The following is a 17,221-nucleotide window of genomic DNA, read 5'->3' on the forward strand; positions in this document are numbered from 1 at the left end:
TCAAACGAGGCCACGTCGTCCTAGCTAGCAGTTTGCTAACCTACTCTCGAGCCACTGAAGCACATCTATGCAAGAATGAGGTGGCACACTAGCAGATTTGGTAACAGTATGTAGTAGTAGCAGTGGCAATGGCAAATCATCAAAGCCATCATTGTGTTTAGGATGTTCACATGTATATACTTTTTAAATTTTGTTTTACTATTGTAAAACAAGACGGGTCAATCTTTCTGATAGCATGCTCCATAAAAGCAAATCAAATATTTAAAAAAATAAATTTATTATAATAATAATTATTATAATATTAAATTATAAAATTTAATACAATATACTAACTGGGTAGTTTTTAATATAGTTTACAGTGACTATAAACAAAAATGTTCAGTTCCCTTTTGTGCATGGGTGTGGACATGCTCTATGGTGGATTGAATGGAACATAAAGCCTAGATAATGAAAGTAAAGTCGTTGCGCATGCGTGTGGAAATCTGACAGACGGACAAAAGTCCTAACATAAGCACTTCTCCACTACTGTGAAGTGTGCTAAAAATGTTAAGACTATTTGATGCATAAAAGTTTATTTTCTAATTAAATAAATAAAATGGGATCTTGTATGAATCACATTGAATCATAGTGGGGCTCTTGAGAGCACTCTCTCCAGGGGCGCACATGGCAATTAGCTTTCCCTTGCTTTGTTTCAACTGTCAGTATATAGCTGGTTTTTAACTTTGTATTTTAATTTTAATTTTCTGCTTTTTCAGTCTAAATTTGGTTAGTCCTAGTTGTAAGTTAGATTAGGGACTCTTAGCTTGGTTTCCGGTTAGGTTAAATTAGATTAGGGGTTGTTAGGTTTGTCCTAAATTATGGTAGGTTAGTTAATGTTTGAAAAAGAAATTACGGTCTTGCTCATTTGTCTCTGTCGGTCCATTTGTCTTGTGTTTGTTTGCTTTTCACGCTTATGTCTAGCTGTTAAATAGTATTAAGATTTGCAATCGCATTCAGTTTTATTAATATTAAGTAGATATAAGTCTTCCTACTAACAGCCACTTGGCACTAACTTCTACACTTAGCTATTTGTGGCAGCACTCGATTATTGGTGTTCGCTACATTCTGGTTTTCTTTTAGACTCTTCGGGGGACTACGGCCTTGCAGCCCGAAAACTGCATGCCAACATCAACGTAGAGGGTACTGTAGCCATATGTATGCCGTTCAGAGGGATCCTATCTTTCTCTACTGTCTATCTCCTCTCCCCTTTCCCTTAAGCTCTTTCTACCAGCTAAACATTTCCTGTACGGCCGACGTCTTTCTTTTACGTCTATACGAATCACATTATGAAACTTCATTTATAATTAACTTTAACTTTTTATGTGGTATAGAAACTCATTACCTCAGTTTTCTAAGTTTGTATTTGGCAATGTAAAAGATTTATTTATATAAATGTTATTTAATAACATGTTTCATATATGGATCGTTTATTTTGAAAGCGGTGTAAGTTCATTTTTGGAAAAAATTGAGAAATCACATAATATACATATAATTCAGTGTGAACTTTTTATTTATAAACAATTCATATTTATTATTTTAAAATAACCATAAGCTTTGATCAATTAAAAATTCGTCGGTAAATGACGTTGCGTGACCGTTGATTACGAAAGTGGTGCAAGTCCATTTTCTGCAGTCCAAGCACTTGGGCTTTCCATAAATTACATGTGCATTTTTCTTGAAACTTTTACTCCCTTCTCTTGTCCCAGTTTTTGTAACTTCTTTCCCTCTTTTGATGTCCAACATAACTCAACCCCCATTAAAACCTTCATCACTTTATGAATGATAGATACCATAAGTAGAAATGAAACATGCAAGAAACTTTGAAATATATATAACAGTCCAGTGCTGTTTAGTCTGTGGATTGATAACTTTGAGAACTGCTGCTGTAATCTGAATAACAGTTGAATCATAATTGACCCTCTATGCTCCTGTTCATTCTTATTCTATATACAACGGGTAATCAAAAAGTTCCCGGAATTTACCTACAGTTAGAAAATGCGATATAAGATAAGGTTATGCATTGCTGTAATGGGAAGCTCGGCATGTCTATTCACAGTATGACAATGCTTGTGAAAGTTTAGACTTGCACAGTCGTTACTTTAGCGTCTTTGTTGGATGTGACTGCTTATCATTTGGCACTATGTCCCAGTTCGAGCAGCGTGCAAACGTCGAGTTCGTATGCAAATTGGGTAAAACCGCTGCAGAGACACCGTCGGCCACGCAGCAAGTTTACGGTGATGGGGCACTAAAGAAATCCGCAGTTTACGACCGGATTTCTTTTTTGGAATTTTGAAGATGCTCAAAAATGGGATAAAATTTAAAAGTAAAGAAATCCAGAAATATTTCTCATAACAATGCTAAAAATCAACTCTTTTATGAGCTTTTAGTCTCTAGTAAAACAGAAAACACAAGAAATGCCATTGATACTAATTTGAAGTCCCACTGCATATTCCATTAAGCCTATCATGTGTTTAACAAACAGCTCGGTTGATATTTTGGGGTTATATCTTGTGAAGAGCCGTACGTAGACCATCGGTTCCTTTGACTCCTATAGATATGGTCTACAGTTCCGATAAGGTCTCAACCAACCTTCCTCATTCAGAGCTACTTTTATCCAATAATAGTACATGAAATAATCATTTTTGATTTTTGTACAGTATTTTAACTAACAACATTACTTGTTAAGTTTGTCATACACCAAAACGCAACATTTTAACAGCAATGATATGACAATACTGAGAGAATAAAGAGAAGTATAAAGAAGGAACAACAAATTATTAATAATACATACTTATTATTCTTGGTCCTTTTAACTTATTTATTTGGACTATTATTAATAATAGCGAATCCTTTTCCTTGTTATATTATGATCATTTGTAGTATAAGAATTCTTGTTTTGAAGAATCCAATATGGGTGAAATTATTTTTATCTAACTCAAACAATTGGAATGAAACACAAAATTTTCATATTTTTCAATTCCAAATTAATATATAAAATATAAATTGAGCAAACTAATAATAATAGTGTTTTTGGTTCATTACATGAATGAAAACTAAGTCTAAACTCAATCTCCATTTGAAATTAAGCTATTTCTAAAATAAAAAAATGAAGTTGCTAATTGGATATCTCAGATATCTTATAATTATTTTTATTGAGAATCCCAGACATAAAGATGACAAAAAAGATCATATGTTAAAAAGATCAACTTAAATTAAGAACTCAATTATGCCAATAAAATGGATTTAATTCTAAATTTTATCTTTCACATCTTACTTTTGTGTGGTAATCTTTGAAAAACTGTTGCATATTACAATTATATATTTGTTTGCATAGTTTTGTTAAATTGTAAAAAGAAATACTGAGCAAAATATTTTAGAGGATTAATTATTATGTATTGAGAATGTTTATGAATGGTTAAACCCAAACAGATAAAAATAATTTCTATCTGTTAAGTAAAAACAAATACATAAATATTTATAAAATATATTTAAAACTATTATTTCCAGTTTTATTCATTAAAATATGTATTAAATGAATCTATTCATTTTCCGAAATTAACTGCTCGGATTTAATTTGTGACAGTACTGTCAGTTATTTATTAAAAAATTCTGTAGAAATACGCTCTTTACAGCTATTATTAAATTCCCTGTCACTTTCATTAAATTATTTTACCCTTTACAGTATTAAATATACTTAAAACGGATTTTATTCTTTATAAAAATCTAATAAAATAAAAGTCACTTACAATAAATTTAAAATGCTCAAGTTATTCATTTATTATCTTTGTTAACATGTATACATTCTGCTTAAGATAAGATTGTTAATTGACTAGATCAGTTAAAATAAAAATTTGCTTGATTCATATAATCTTTTTTTAAACATATGTATACATATATTTATTATTTCAATCAGTCTAATTATAATTTCCTTTAATACATGACATGTAAAAAATAATTAGACTATTCCTGAGGTTTCAAAGTGTGTTAATAAATAAAACTGATTTTTTCTTCTTTATTTTTCATATAAACTAAATCAACTATTTGTTCCCATCTTGTATATATCTAAAATTTTAATATATTTTTATATCAACAAGTTGTATAATTTTTTTTATCATTAATATAAATCTTATGGCAATATTGTGAATTGTAGCAGAATGCCAAAATATTAACAATGAATAAATAAAACTTTGTAAATAAAAACTCAACATATCAACTTGGTGAAAAAATTGAATTAAGTGAATACTGAGAAATTTGTCATAAATAAAAGTAAACAAGTTAAAATATTTTAAAATAAAATATAAATTGAAAATTTCCAATAACAAAAACCACTCGGAAAGGGGGAAAAAACACTTGTCATTTGTACCGTGAATGGAATGTTACCCTGGCGAAAAGGAAAAATTTTTTGTAATTAATATTTCGGAGGAAATTAATGACGTTTTGTCAGTGAATCACACAAGGGTTATATTAGAGGTGATAAATCACCTCATCCTCCTGCTGTCACAAATCCCAAGAGAACAAATGGTGCTTGACTAGCATGTCCCGAACACCTTCTTTCAATGGCTGTGAAGGTTCATTTTTGATTGGTAGTTCCCAGTCTGGATTCAAATTAAAGGCAAATTGTGACAGTAATCTGAAAATAAAACTAAATTCATTAAATTAAAGTCCTTTCTAATTTTTATATTAGAAAATTTAAATACTGAATACAAGCAGAAAATAAGATTTTAAAATCTTTTAACCAGTTTTCATATTGTAAATAATACCTTTAAGGATTTGATGATGAAAATATAATTGTAAATAGCTGTAATGTTTAAATTTACTCTACTTAAAAAATTAAGAGTTAGAAATTACATCATCGTTGTCTTTTCAGCTTTACTGTTACCAACATTAAAATTCAAACCTGATAAATTAATGAATTTACTCAAGTTTTCCCATTCAGTTTGTTTTAGTTATTAAAAAAGAAAGTCTATGATAATTTTTTGAAACAGTTCTAACTATATCATAGTTATAACATCTAACTATATGTGATATACTGTTAATTTCCTATTACAACATCAATAAAAATAAACCATATTTAAAGTAGGAAACTGTTATCAACTTTCCAGGTATATACATTTAACAGTTGAATGTTCTGTTTGATTGTTATGCTCTATTAATAATTTTATTATATGTGATAAATATATATATAATAAATATATATAAAATTTAGCTAAAATCATCATCATAAGCATTTTCCACCACAAAAAGAGAAAAGTCAAAGTAAAAAATCATTTTAAAGACTTTTAGAACTACTTTCAAATACCATGCATAGTCAAGATTCGTGAAATGAATTGTAACGTACAACTTGGCTTTATTGACTAAGTATCCTCCATAATTCACGTCAAATATGGAATTTTGATTAAATAGGTCTTAGTTAATTGGGATTCTACTGACATTTGTATATATCAGGAGTCACCAAACTACGGCCTGCGAGGTCGGTTCAACTAACCCGTTGCCGCACTGTACCACAAATGAGCTAAAATGTAATTATTTATATGGAAACATCATAGACTGTAGATAAACTTACTGTATTTTACTATGTAAAAAAATTAAGATCCCGCTTAATGCTGATTTGATATAATGTGTTCTGCTCAAAGCCTCAAAATAGCTCAAAATTTATGCTGATTTTAATTTTTGAGGCATTTCATTGATTTGTACATTATACGATTATTTACAAACACGACCAATCAGAAAAAAAGTGGCAAAAAGGTGTACTTTCTTTAAATCTATGTTTGTTTGGTGCAATTTTGGAAAAAATACATCATGGATGCCATAGGAAATATATTGACTTGGCTTGGCAAGAATTAACTGATAAATGCGTGAACAGAGTTTGGAAGAAGTTATGGCTGAAGGTATCCAAGAATTCTCAACGAGAAGAGCCTGTCACTGTATTGTTAGGTTGACAATTTGGTCAACCTAACGATACAGCATGACTAGGAGATGTGTATGAGCAAGATATTGAGGAGTTACTGCAGGTTTCTGGTGAGAACCTTATTAATGATAACCTTCAAGAACTGTCAGAACAAGGAATTCGTGTAGAACTGGAAAATAGAGATTCTGAAAACGAAGAACCCAAAGAATTCCTCTACAGATTTCCTTAATAAAGTTTGGTAATGATAATCGAAATTGGTGATCAAATTGTAGCAAATGATCCAGATTTTGAAAAAAGTGCAAAAGCAAAACGATGCATTTTGGATGTGATCTTAGGAATTTCAGAAGAGCCAGGATCTTCATCACAAAAAATGAACTTTACATTTCTGTGTGCATATGTTAATGTGTTATTTAACATATTATACAAATTAATATAAAAATAACCTAAAATTAAAATCTGTTTATTGCATGTTCACCTATCCCTATTTACTCTATGTTAAAATGACCCCGTTTAATGCTGTTTCACTTAACGCGGGGGATGCGTTCCTAGATGACAAAGCGCTAAGTGGGGTCTTACTGTAAGTGTAAACAAAAATGCCAAAATTGGTCCAATCTGATTTTTGCATCTGACAGTAATATAATTTTTAGATAAATCAGCGAAATAAAAAATTCAGCAACTTTTTGCGACTTTGGATATCAGAGTGCTTTTGTATAAGTACCTACAATGATGTTCCTAAGGAAAGCGATTACCAGTTTACTGCAGCCATCATGTTTGTGTATTGGTAAATAAATATGTTAGTTGCCTTTATTTTTTGTGTATTCAATGTGTTGTATTGAACAAAATAGTTATATGGCCTGCACTTGTCATTCTCTCAGTTATCTGGCCCACTGTGAAAAAAGTTTGGTGACCCCTGGTATATATCAATTTTCCAGACTGACTGTTATCATTGAGATCAATAAAACACTATAATTATTTAACATTTTTCTAGTATTATTAAATTGAAGAGAAATAAAACAACAAAATAATAAAAATTACATGCTAAAATTTTGTAAAAATGTTAATGCTAATTAAGAAAATAAATAAGTCTCTTACAAATTTGTGCTTTCTTTGATAGTTAATTAAAATTTAACATTTGAAACTGGTATTACTTAAAATTATAATTACTGAAATATTAGATATTTAAGATTTGAATATTTAAAATTATTTGTTAATTTTTTCAACTGTTTTTTTTCTAAAATAATTTACTATATATACCTTAATTCACATTTTATCTGGACCCAACCAGGACTATAGATGAAAGACCACACATGGTACCACTTCTGAACTACACTAACACACGAACAAAGTACTTCAAACCATAAGTGAAGAACTTGTTCACTGAAATAAAATTTCAAGTTATAAGTATAATTAAGTTAAAATTATAATAACTTTTTCAACAAAAGAATAATAAACATAAAAATATTGACATTCATTCAAAAAAACTTCTTACTTGAGTCCAATGCATATAAGTGTTCTTAATTTTACATCCATTTGAGCATGGGCTACATCATGGGACAAATTAACAGCTTGCACTGACTAAATTTTATATAATATAATTATTAAAAGAACTTTATATAAAGACATTACAATTGAATTTATTTCTACATACCCTATATAAAATTTCCTCCGGAGTTAATACTTTTCCATCTTCATCGAGTCTGAAAAAATTAAACAAGAATTGTTTTATAAAACATACATAATTAATTATATTAGTCCTTAAATAATTTTGTTTCTTTATTTTTATAATGTTACTATACATTTCATATTATGATCATAATAAGTGCTGCAGAATTGCAGCACTTATGATTATAATATGAAATGAACACCCACAAAGAAAAATAAAATCAAAATATGCTGTTTGATTTTTATTACACAGTGTATAATAAATAATATAATAAATATTAAAATTAATATTTTTATCAAAACCAGCACTCATCGAAATGACATAAAAAATAAAAACAATTCTATTAGGGATGTTGCATGTCAAACTCTAGCAACAGGACTGTTAAACAGTGTAGTGCCATCTCCCATACCTCCCCTCATTCAACCATCATATCATATTTCATGATTCAATGAAATGCTTGAGACTACAATGTACAATGCAGTGTTGTTGCAAGCAATATAGCCATAAAGTAGGAATTAGTTATTGAGTCAGAGCAATGGTGTACAGACTCCATGACCTGTAAACATTAATATGAAAAAAAAAATCTTGAATCTTAAATTAATTTATTTTTATTAAATTAAAAGTACATATTTTATGAATGCAGTGTATATATATAGAGTATACATATATATTTTGTTTATGTATACACTGCATTTATAAAATATAGTAACTGTTACTCAGCAATAGCATAACTAGGGAAGGTCCTCCTTACTTTGTAAATAAATAAAGACATCTGAAGTACAGAAAAAATTTTGGATGTATCAAACACACCTATACAAACATATACAATATCTAAAAATTTGCTCTTCATCTATAACAGTAGTGGTTAAATCTACAGGTACAGAAAGTTTAGAGACAGGGATATAGCTGAATTAATATATAAACAATATATGATTTTTAAAAATTGGAATAGCCAGAAACATCTAAAACTAATAAAATAAAATAAATTGTTCCATTAACAATTTTTACTCACATTATAAAAGAAGAAACTAAGAAATCAAATTGAAAGATTTCAGCAAAATAAATGACAAACTAATTTAGTGATAACATAATTGTTCTTGTTTGCACTAATGTGTAAAACATTTCATAACAAATTTATAAAAGAATAAAAAACTTTTATGTTAAAAGGTATTTTATCAGATTATGTAACATTAAAAGAAAACTTTAAATAAAAATGATACTTTAATATTAATATTAAATCAATCATTTTATATATATATATATATAATCATTTATTTGTCACCAAAGCAGCATTTTAAAAACACTTTTTATATTCATTTTAAAATTTAAATTACCTGAAAGTTTTGCATAAAACCAATCGAGAATATACGGAATTGAAATCCTTTTCTACTTCTTTATTAGCAACCTGAAATAAATGCCAATAAAAATTTAAGATTATTTAACATTTTATTTAAAATAATTTAAATAATTAAACCGTGATTAAAATAATTTTTAATCACGATCTAATATTAAATTTATATTTTTATATAATTAATGATCCTATCATTAATTACATATAACTTTAAAGATAAGTAAAACATCCAAAGAGTACACAAAATGCCACCTTATTGAAGTCAAACAAAAAATAATCATCAATTCTCTAGTACTTTTGGACCTGCTAAATCCACCACCAGGAAATAAAAGTCACAAAACTATAAAGAATGTTTATTTCTGTTATTTTTGAATTTTGTAATGTCTTTTAACTTGAAAACAGGCACATGTTTGACTTTTTAACCTAGTACATTCATGTTATTTGCTCCTAAGTCTAAGTTAGGTTAAAGACTATTCAAGAACTGAATTTTAAATTGCCTTTTTAGTTCAGTTATTTTTAAATTTTATGTGAATTCATGATTTTTGTTTAGTTTATTGTGAACTTTATACCCCTGATTAAGTGCTGCAGAATTGCAGCACTTATTATGATTATAATATGAAATGAACACACACAAAGAAAAATAAAATCAAAATATGCTGTTTGATTTTTATTATGATTATAATACAAAATCAACAACTTCAGAGATTCTAAAATATTAGTGAACTAATGGTCTCTTTCTGTTTTTGACTCCAGTAAAGCAATGGTTTTTGTTATTTAAAATCTGCAATGCTAATGGACATCAAAACAGAAAAACATAAATGAAAAAGTATCAAATTTACTATTATGAAAATAAAATCCAGATAAATATATTTCATCCAAATATAAAATAAGTTATCACAGATTATAATATAATTACAGGGAAACCTTGATCTATTGTTACCATATCAGTTGTTTTCCCACATCTATCAGTTTTTTCCTCCAGTCCCAAATAAGGACGTATTTATATAACGTTAATTTTTCCCATATTCTTCATTTCCTATCTCTCAATGTTTCATTCTGTATTTTAACTAAAAGAAAAATATTATCCTGCATCAATCATTCTACTCACAATAGAGGATGCTAAATTGACACTCTGATTTTTGTGTACTAATAATAAAAGTTTACCATATTTAAAAGTTAAATCTAAAGTTAAAAAGCGTCATATATGAACATTAGTTCATTAACGAAACTAAACCAATTCCCCAAATATCTCTTCTTAATATACTGTATTTATCTAATAGGATAATATTGTACTATACTATAATATTGTAATCGTACCAAAAGACACAGATTATTGTCTTTTCCTGGATAATTCCTTGCAATTATTTACATAGCAAGTACATATATTTTATTTTACTGTACATATTGGGTGCATTTTCCGGTAAAACACTTAAAGCCGCTTTGTTAAAAGACAGTTAAGTTATTTCTGCTTTAAGGTAGCTGCTGCAGCACTAGTGCAGAGTTTCCGAGCATTAAAAACAGAAGTTAAGATGTCTACTACCATAAATTATATGCATATTACATACTTAGAAGATTGTGACATACAAAAATACATTTTGAACTGGTTATCAGAAAAATTAGAAATGCACTTTTCCACAATCTTCTACATCAACATAAGGTCTTCAGATTTATTAGTAATGGCAAATACACATGTTATACTGTTGTTGTTTACTATATATAATGCACTTTTACACATTATCAAATTTTTCTGATCAGTTGCCTCCAATATATCAATACATTAAATATTCTTACCAAAAGAAAATATAACAAATTACAGTATTCTTAACAATTTTTTAAAATGTAGAATAAATGAACATTCATGCACAAATGCTATATCATTTAGTATTACAGAAAGCCATCATATAGGCATATCACTGAAAAATACACATTTTATATGAGATAAACAATAAAAAATTTTGATGTCATAAATTTCTCATGTCAATTGTTTTACTGCATCAGTCATTTTCCCCCCAAAAACGATAGATTGAGGTTTCACTGTATTAAAATTATAATAATAATATATTTCAGGAATCACCACTTTTTTCTGAGAAGGGCCATATGAGCTATAAGAGAAAAGTTTGAGGGCCAGGTACAAAAGATATGTCAAGATTAAGCTATTTTTGAATAACAACAAACATAAATCAATGTGAAATTTGCAACTGCTTTTTTGAATCAATAACTGAGAATAAATTTTGTGATATCCAATTTTAAAAATTGTCTTTAGATATTTGTACACTGATATTCAATATTTTGATTGTACAGTGGAGAGTCGTTAATCGGAACCCCGGTAATCGGAATGATTTTCAGTTGGCAAATTTAAATTTTATTACTGTATTTTCAATATATTTTGTTTGTACAAAATAAAATAATTTTTAACGATACAATAGCCTCGATTATTATTATAAAAATTTTCGTTAGGCTTAAAATCAACGAAAATTCAATGCAAAGCGACACGCAACGGAGAAAAATTTCAACATCGGGTAGGTTAAAATATTTTTTCGTACATAATCGGTAATCAGAACAAATCACTAATCTGAACAACCCCAGTCCCCAATTGATTCCGATTTTCGACTCTCTACTGTATATATATATTTCATTTTTGAAAAGTTTTTTCATGAAGGTACACAGAAACAAAAATAGAAAATATCCTCACTGCAAATTTCAATAAAATTTGTTTTTCTGGCAGAAATTTGTAAAAATTTAACAAATACTCCTTTCTTTAAATGTATTTTTATAAAAATTCTTTAAAGCAATGTCTATTAATTCTAATTGACTTTTCAAAAATTTATATGATTTGAACTAGTTTGAATGTTGATGATAAAACATCAGTGAAAACAAACTGGGCAAACAGAAAAATAAGCTTCAGGAGCCATATTTAGTCTTAAGTTAGAGACCCCAATACACTTTCATAACGATAAATTATGTTAATGTTAACAAATTATGTTATATTCCTACAGTTACCTCTTCAATAAATAGCCATGGATGACAAGGTCCATTCAATATAGAAGATCTCTTCATACCATGTTCTAAGACAGCTTTGATTGCTGGACATAACCTACAACAGTAAATAATAATATATTATATAATTTGTAAAATAATCTATACCTTTATTACTTATTGTCTATCACATATCTTAGATATTTTTTTACTAAAACATGTTTATTGTATACCTAACATTACTAAAATTAATTTCAGATTTTACTTGGTTCCATAAGTGATTCTTCTCAAAATTTTATTGTAACTGTGACCTGGTCTAAAATATGATCAATTATTCGATTTCAATGAATTGAATTTGTCCGATATTAAAAAAATTTTCTTACCAATAATTAATAAAATAATAAAAAAGAATTCTGAGTTATTTTTAATACATGTAAATCTTATAATCTTTACATCTGAAACCATAATAAACAAGTATCTGTTCACTTAAGGAATTATTTACAGTAATGATGGAGTTGTTTTGTCCAAAGAGTTTGAGTTACTTCTGCAGAATATTTTAAAAACTATTATTCTAAAAAAGTTTTAAACAATTGCTTTATTTACTATTGTACAATATACGGAGTTTAAATATATAAAAAATATATTTAAACTCCAGTTGTATCTTAATTCAAAAAATTGTTTTCTCAATGTCATATTCAGATGTAAAATGTTAAAAAAAATGTTTTTTAATTTAAATAATTCGTTTTTTACATAACTAAATTAATTGATTAAAATAGAAACACTCTCTTAATTTATGATAAATCACTAATTCTAAATTTAGAGTATTTCAATTTTACTAAGATTGCCACTTACGTTCCACGCACTAAATCTGTAATTGCTTCAGAAACAGAATCATCACCGGCACTGGAATACTAAAAATTTGTTTTTCTTTTAAATAACTTACTGTACTACATGACTATATTTCTAAGAATTAAATCAAATTAATTAATAAAATATTTACTCTAACAACATAAACACATAGCTTTCATTTTTTTTATTAGTGTTTGGAACAAAGATGTCTATTATATAAGCGATCTTATTGCATTTGTCAATGAGTGTGATGTCTGGTCTGTTGTGGTAAATTGTTTTATCTGTGATTATGGCTCTGTCATAGTACATTTTGTGCGTGTTGTTTTCCAATACTGTCTGTGGAATGTATTTGTAGTATGGTTCGTGGATGTCTGCTAATTTGTGTTTCTTTGCAAGCTCTTGGTGTATTATATTTGCTACTTGATTATGTCTGTGTAAATAATCTGTCTGTGCCAAGAGCTTGCAACCAGAGGTGATGTGTTGTATAGTTTCTGGCATGATGTGACATTTTCTGCATGTGTCATTTGTGAGTGTTGCATCTTTGAGTATGTGTTTTCTGTAGTTTTTAGTAATTATGACCTGATCCTGTATGGCGATCATAAATCCTTCCATCTCCCCCAAAGAGACATCCCCGAGCTAACCAGCTGTTTGACACAGTTTTGTCACCAAAATCCTGGGCCAGATCATAAGGATGCCTGCCATGGAGTGCCTTTCGAGCCCACGCTTGCTTAATGGTGTCCATGCTTTTTATATGTTGTGTTGTGTCCATATGATGTGAGTGTAAGTTTAATGGTGTGTTATTCGAGTCTGCTAGAGTTACTGCTTTATGTAATTGTGATGTTTCTTGTTTTTTGTAGAAAAACTCTCGCAGTGACTGTATTTGTTTGTAGTGAAGGTTAACTATGTCAATCAGGCCACGTCCGCCATCTTTACGTGGAAGGGTTAATCTTTCTGTGGCGGATTTAGAATGATGTTGTTTATGCTTAGTAAGTGTTGTTCTTGTTTTCCTTTGGAGTTGCTCAAGATCTGTGTGAGTCCAATGTATAGCTCCAAAAGAATATGTAAGTACTGGAATGACATATGTGTTTATTGCTTTAACTGTATGTTTTGCATTTAACTGTGTTCTGAGAATAGCATTTAACCTACTTTGGTATTCTTTAATTAATCTTTGCTTTATTTGTGCATGTTCTGTTAGTTTGGCCTGATGGAATCCTAAATACTTGCAGAACTCGCCCTCTTCCATGGATTCAATAATGTCTCCATTTCCAAGTGCAAAATCTTCTTTCTTCAGGATTCCTTTTTCTATGTGAAGTGTTTTGCATTTATCTAGGCTAAATTCCATTTGTATGTCCTTAGTGTATGAATGAGTGATTTGTAGGAGTTGATGAAGTTGTTTTTGTGTGGATGCATAAAGTTTTATTCATCCATGTACATGAGATGTGACAGTGTAAACTGTGTTGTTTTTTCATGTCTGATATTGTAACCATATTGCATGTTGTTTAACATGTTAGATAATGGGTTCAGGGCTAAGCAGAATCAGAGAGGACTCAAGGAATCTCCTTGAAAAATTCCTTGCCTAGTAAAAATTTGGTTTGTTTGTATGGAAGTGTTACTAACCCTAAGATGTAGTGTTGTTCTCCAGTGCTGCATAGTGTTTTGAAAGAATGCAATGAGTGATGATGTATTTTGTACATGTGTAGAGTATGTAGCAGCCAACTGTGTGGAACACTGTCGAATGCTTTTCTGTAGTCTATATATGCCATGTGTATGTTTCTACATGTTTTGTTTGAGTTTTTCTTCAGAGTTTGCTTTGTTATTAATTTGTCTGTAAAAGAGTTTTTTGTTGTTTGTAAATAATTTATTTTGTTGTTTTCATAGTGTACATGTTTTGTATCGTTTGAGTCTACGTGCTTTGGCAGCAAGTTTTTGTTTTAGTGTATCAAATGTATTTTGTAATGCATGTGTTGTGATGTTCATGTTTTGTGTGTGTTTTTATTTTCTTGAAAACGTTTTTGAGCTGTTTCCTTAATTTGGGTGTTATGTTGTTTTTAGTGTATTGTGTCAGCCTACCTAATTGCTGTCTAATGTCATTTATTTGTGTTTCTATTCTTCTCTGCCAGGCAGGCTTGTGATAGAATTGTGTTTTCTGTGTATCTGTCTGTGATTGTGCTTTCAGTTCATGTTGTGTCACAACTGTGACTGCCCCAGCATAAACTAATATATGAATGTCTGCGAGTGTAGTAATTGAATGAATGTAGTGTGGTAGTAAGTGAGTGTTTACATAATTTAGTGTTTTTCCTACTTCTTTTGACGTGTTGATTTTTGGTATTCGTGGTCGTTGTGTGGGATCTGTACCTGTATATTTAGTGAGTGTTTCCTGAAATATAAGTGAGAGCGTATTAACTAAATCCATGTCTATGTTATCAGTGATGGATGAGGAAGTGTCTGTAGTATCATTAATGGTAATTGTTGTATGTGTATTATTATCAATGCTTGTTGCTGGATTATCCTGACAGGTTACATGATCTTCATTAATGTTAGATGTTTCTGTCTGTTAATGTATTTGATCAGCAACCTGTTGTTTGATATGTTCAAGTGTTGTTTGTGGAATAAGGTTGTTGTGTATAATTGTTCCTTTTTGATCAACAACCCTTTGTTCGGTGACAGTGAGAGGAGGATACTGTTGTGTGAATCTATGGTGTAGTTGTTGTCTGTATGCTGTCATGTTTGTTTCAAGTTTTGTGATGGTGTAGTATGTTCGGATGATAAACTCGTTCATTTCTACTGTCCATTTCATCCGTTGATGTGGTTTTCCAGCCTTTGTGGTCTGTGGATGCATTGCCACAGAAACACCATAGCTGGGTTGGTTCCTCACATCCGTTGAGGGCATTGCAATAGCCATGCTTGGGCCAGTGCTGCTTTTGCCACCGGTAACCAATGGAGACTGTGGCCTATTTTTCGAACGTGAGCCTCTGCCTAACCCACGAACGCGGACCTTGTTAACCCGGGCGACGTCCGAGCCGGTATCACACTTTGATCTGGTTATTACCATAATAAATATCTCCACAGAATGTGGGTGTGGTCACTCTTAGCTTCATTTCTCCCCATAGACCTTACTGGCATGGGTGTCTCTACCAGGAGCTTGTGCTCCAGCCTGCATTGCCCTATGGATCAGTAAAATTACTGGGCACTCCCATCACGACCAGGTGGTGATCACGGGAGAGTTGTTATTATTGTTATTATTATTATTGTTATTGTTATAATAATAAAGTGAAACTGAATTTATGAAATTGTTATTATTAACAACATCAAATGCTAGCAATATAATTAAAAATAGCTTTAACAATTTGTCATAAATGCAATTATGAATGCCATCATTAAAAATTGAATTGCCAACAATGACCTAACAAATGCACTATATTTTCTATTACAAAAACAGTAATTTTTTTCATGTAATGCTAAAATAATTATACCTGTTTACTACGTTCATCTAGTAATTCTACAAATTTTGCAGGAAACCATCCTCTCAATCCATTAAGTTCTCCTATCCAACAATGCTCATCTTTCTGACTAATAATCTACATAAAAGAAAAAAGAATATATACACATTTAAATTATGCATTTATTAAAATTCATTTTTAAATCGAAAGTTATATCTGTATTATAAATACTTTTTAATATAACATCAATTTGAAATATACTTCTTCAAATAAAACTTTTAATAATATCTTCTAAAACTGATGCTTAACAGATAACAATCATAACAAATTGAAGCAGATAACAATCATATCAGTTTCTGTGGAAAATAGATAAAGACAAGGAACTTGACAAAGACTTTTAAACATCAATTTTGCATTAGTGAATTACTTTTTGTCCTTATATTAACAACACCTGTTGCATACTATCCTATAGTAGCAGTAATAGAAATAGTTTGTACAAGCTGACAGACTGCAAAAAACTTTTTCTTCTTCACAATTAATTCATCAAACAACAAGTACGTTACTGTTTGTACTGTAAACAAAATAAAAATGTCTGTATAAAAACCAAAAATGAAAACATCCAATTTTGGCAACGAATAAAACGTACTATTTAAACTCCTGTAAACTCATCAAATTGTAACAAGCATGGCTGAAGAGGGACAGATAGACTGTCTGAAATGCATACCATAGTTATAATAAAACTGTGTTGATCCATTTTCATAGGGTTACTCCAATAATTTCAATAGTGTGTTATAAGTCCACCATAGAGCCAAAACTTAGTGCTCATATATTCAAATCAATTTTGTAATTAAAAATTAGAGAAAATTCTTTTCAATTAAGAAAAGAATGTCTCTAGTAAGAGTATAGTATATTATTGTTTTATTTATTTCTAATTTTATTCAAATTTATTTAGAGAAATTTTATATATTTCAGAATATAATTTCATAATTTACATA

The 17,221-nt window shown here is 29.5% G+C and overlaps 1 protein-coding gene across 1 annotated transcript in view; it reads right to left on the minus strand.

Annotated features, from left to right (window-relative positions):
- Positions 1-3,791: 3,791 nt before the first annotated feature.
- LOC136968485 (small G protein signaling modulator 3 homolog) overlaps positions 3,792-17,221 on the minus strand; it is a 43,758-nt gene continuing 30,328 nt past the window's right edge. Inside the window, exons 12-19 of the mRNA XM_067262463.1 lie at positions 16,260-16,364; positions 12,790-12,848; positions 11,962-12,055; positions 8,945-9,015; positions 7,596-7,644; positions 7,437-7,522; positions 7,202-7,324; positions 3,792-4,669 (exon numbers count right to left, since the gene is read on the minus strand). Coding sequence (XP_067118564.1) covers positions 4,537-4,669; positions 7,202-7,324; positions 7,437-7,522; positions 7,596-7,644; positions 8,945-9,015; positions 11,962-12,055; positions 12,790-12,848; positions 16,260-16,364 — 720 coding nt within the window. The 3' untranslated portion in view covers positions 3,792-4,536. The remainder of the gene's footprint in view (positions 4,670-7,201; positions 7,325-7,436; positions 7,523-7,595; positions 7,645-8,944; positions 9,016-11,961; positions 12,056-12,789; positions 12,849-16,259; positions 16,365-17,221) is intronic.

The sequence above is a fragment of the Centruroides vittatus genome, unplaced genomic scaffold (assembly GCF_030686945.1).
Source record: "Centruroides vittatus isolate TY-2023 unplaced genomic scaffold, ASM3068694v2 contig_1477, whole genome shotgun sequence".
NCBI classification, from domain to species: domain Eukaryota; kingdom Metazoa; phylum Arthropoda; class Arachnida; order Scorpiones; family Buthidae; genus Centruroides; species Centruroides vittatus.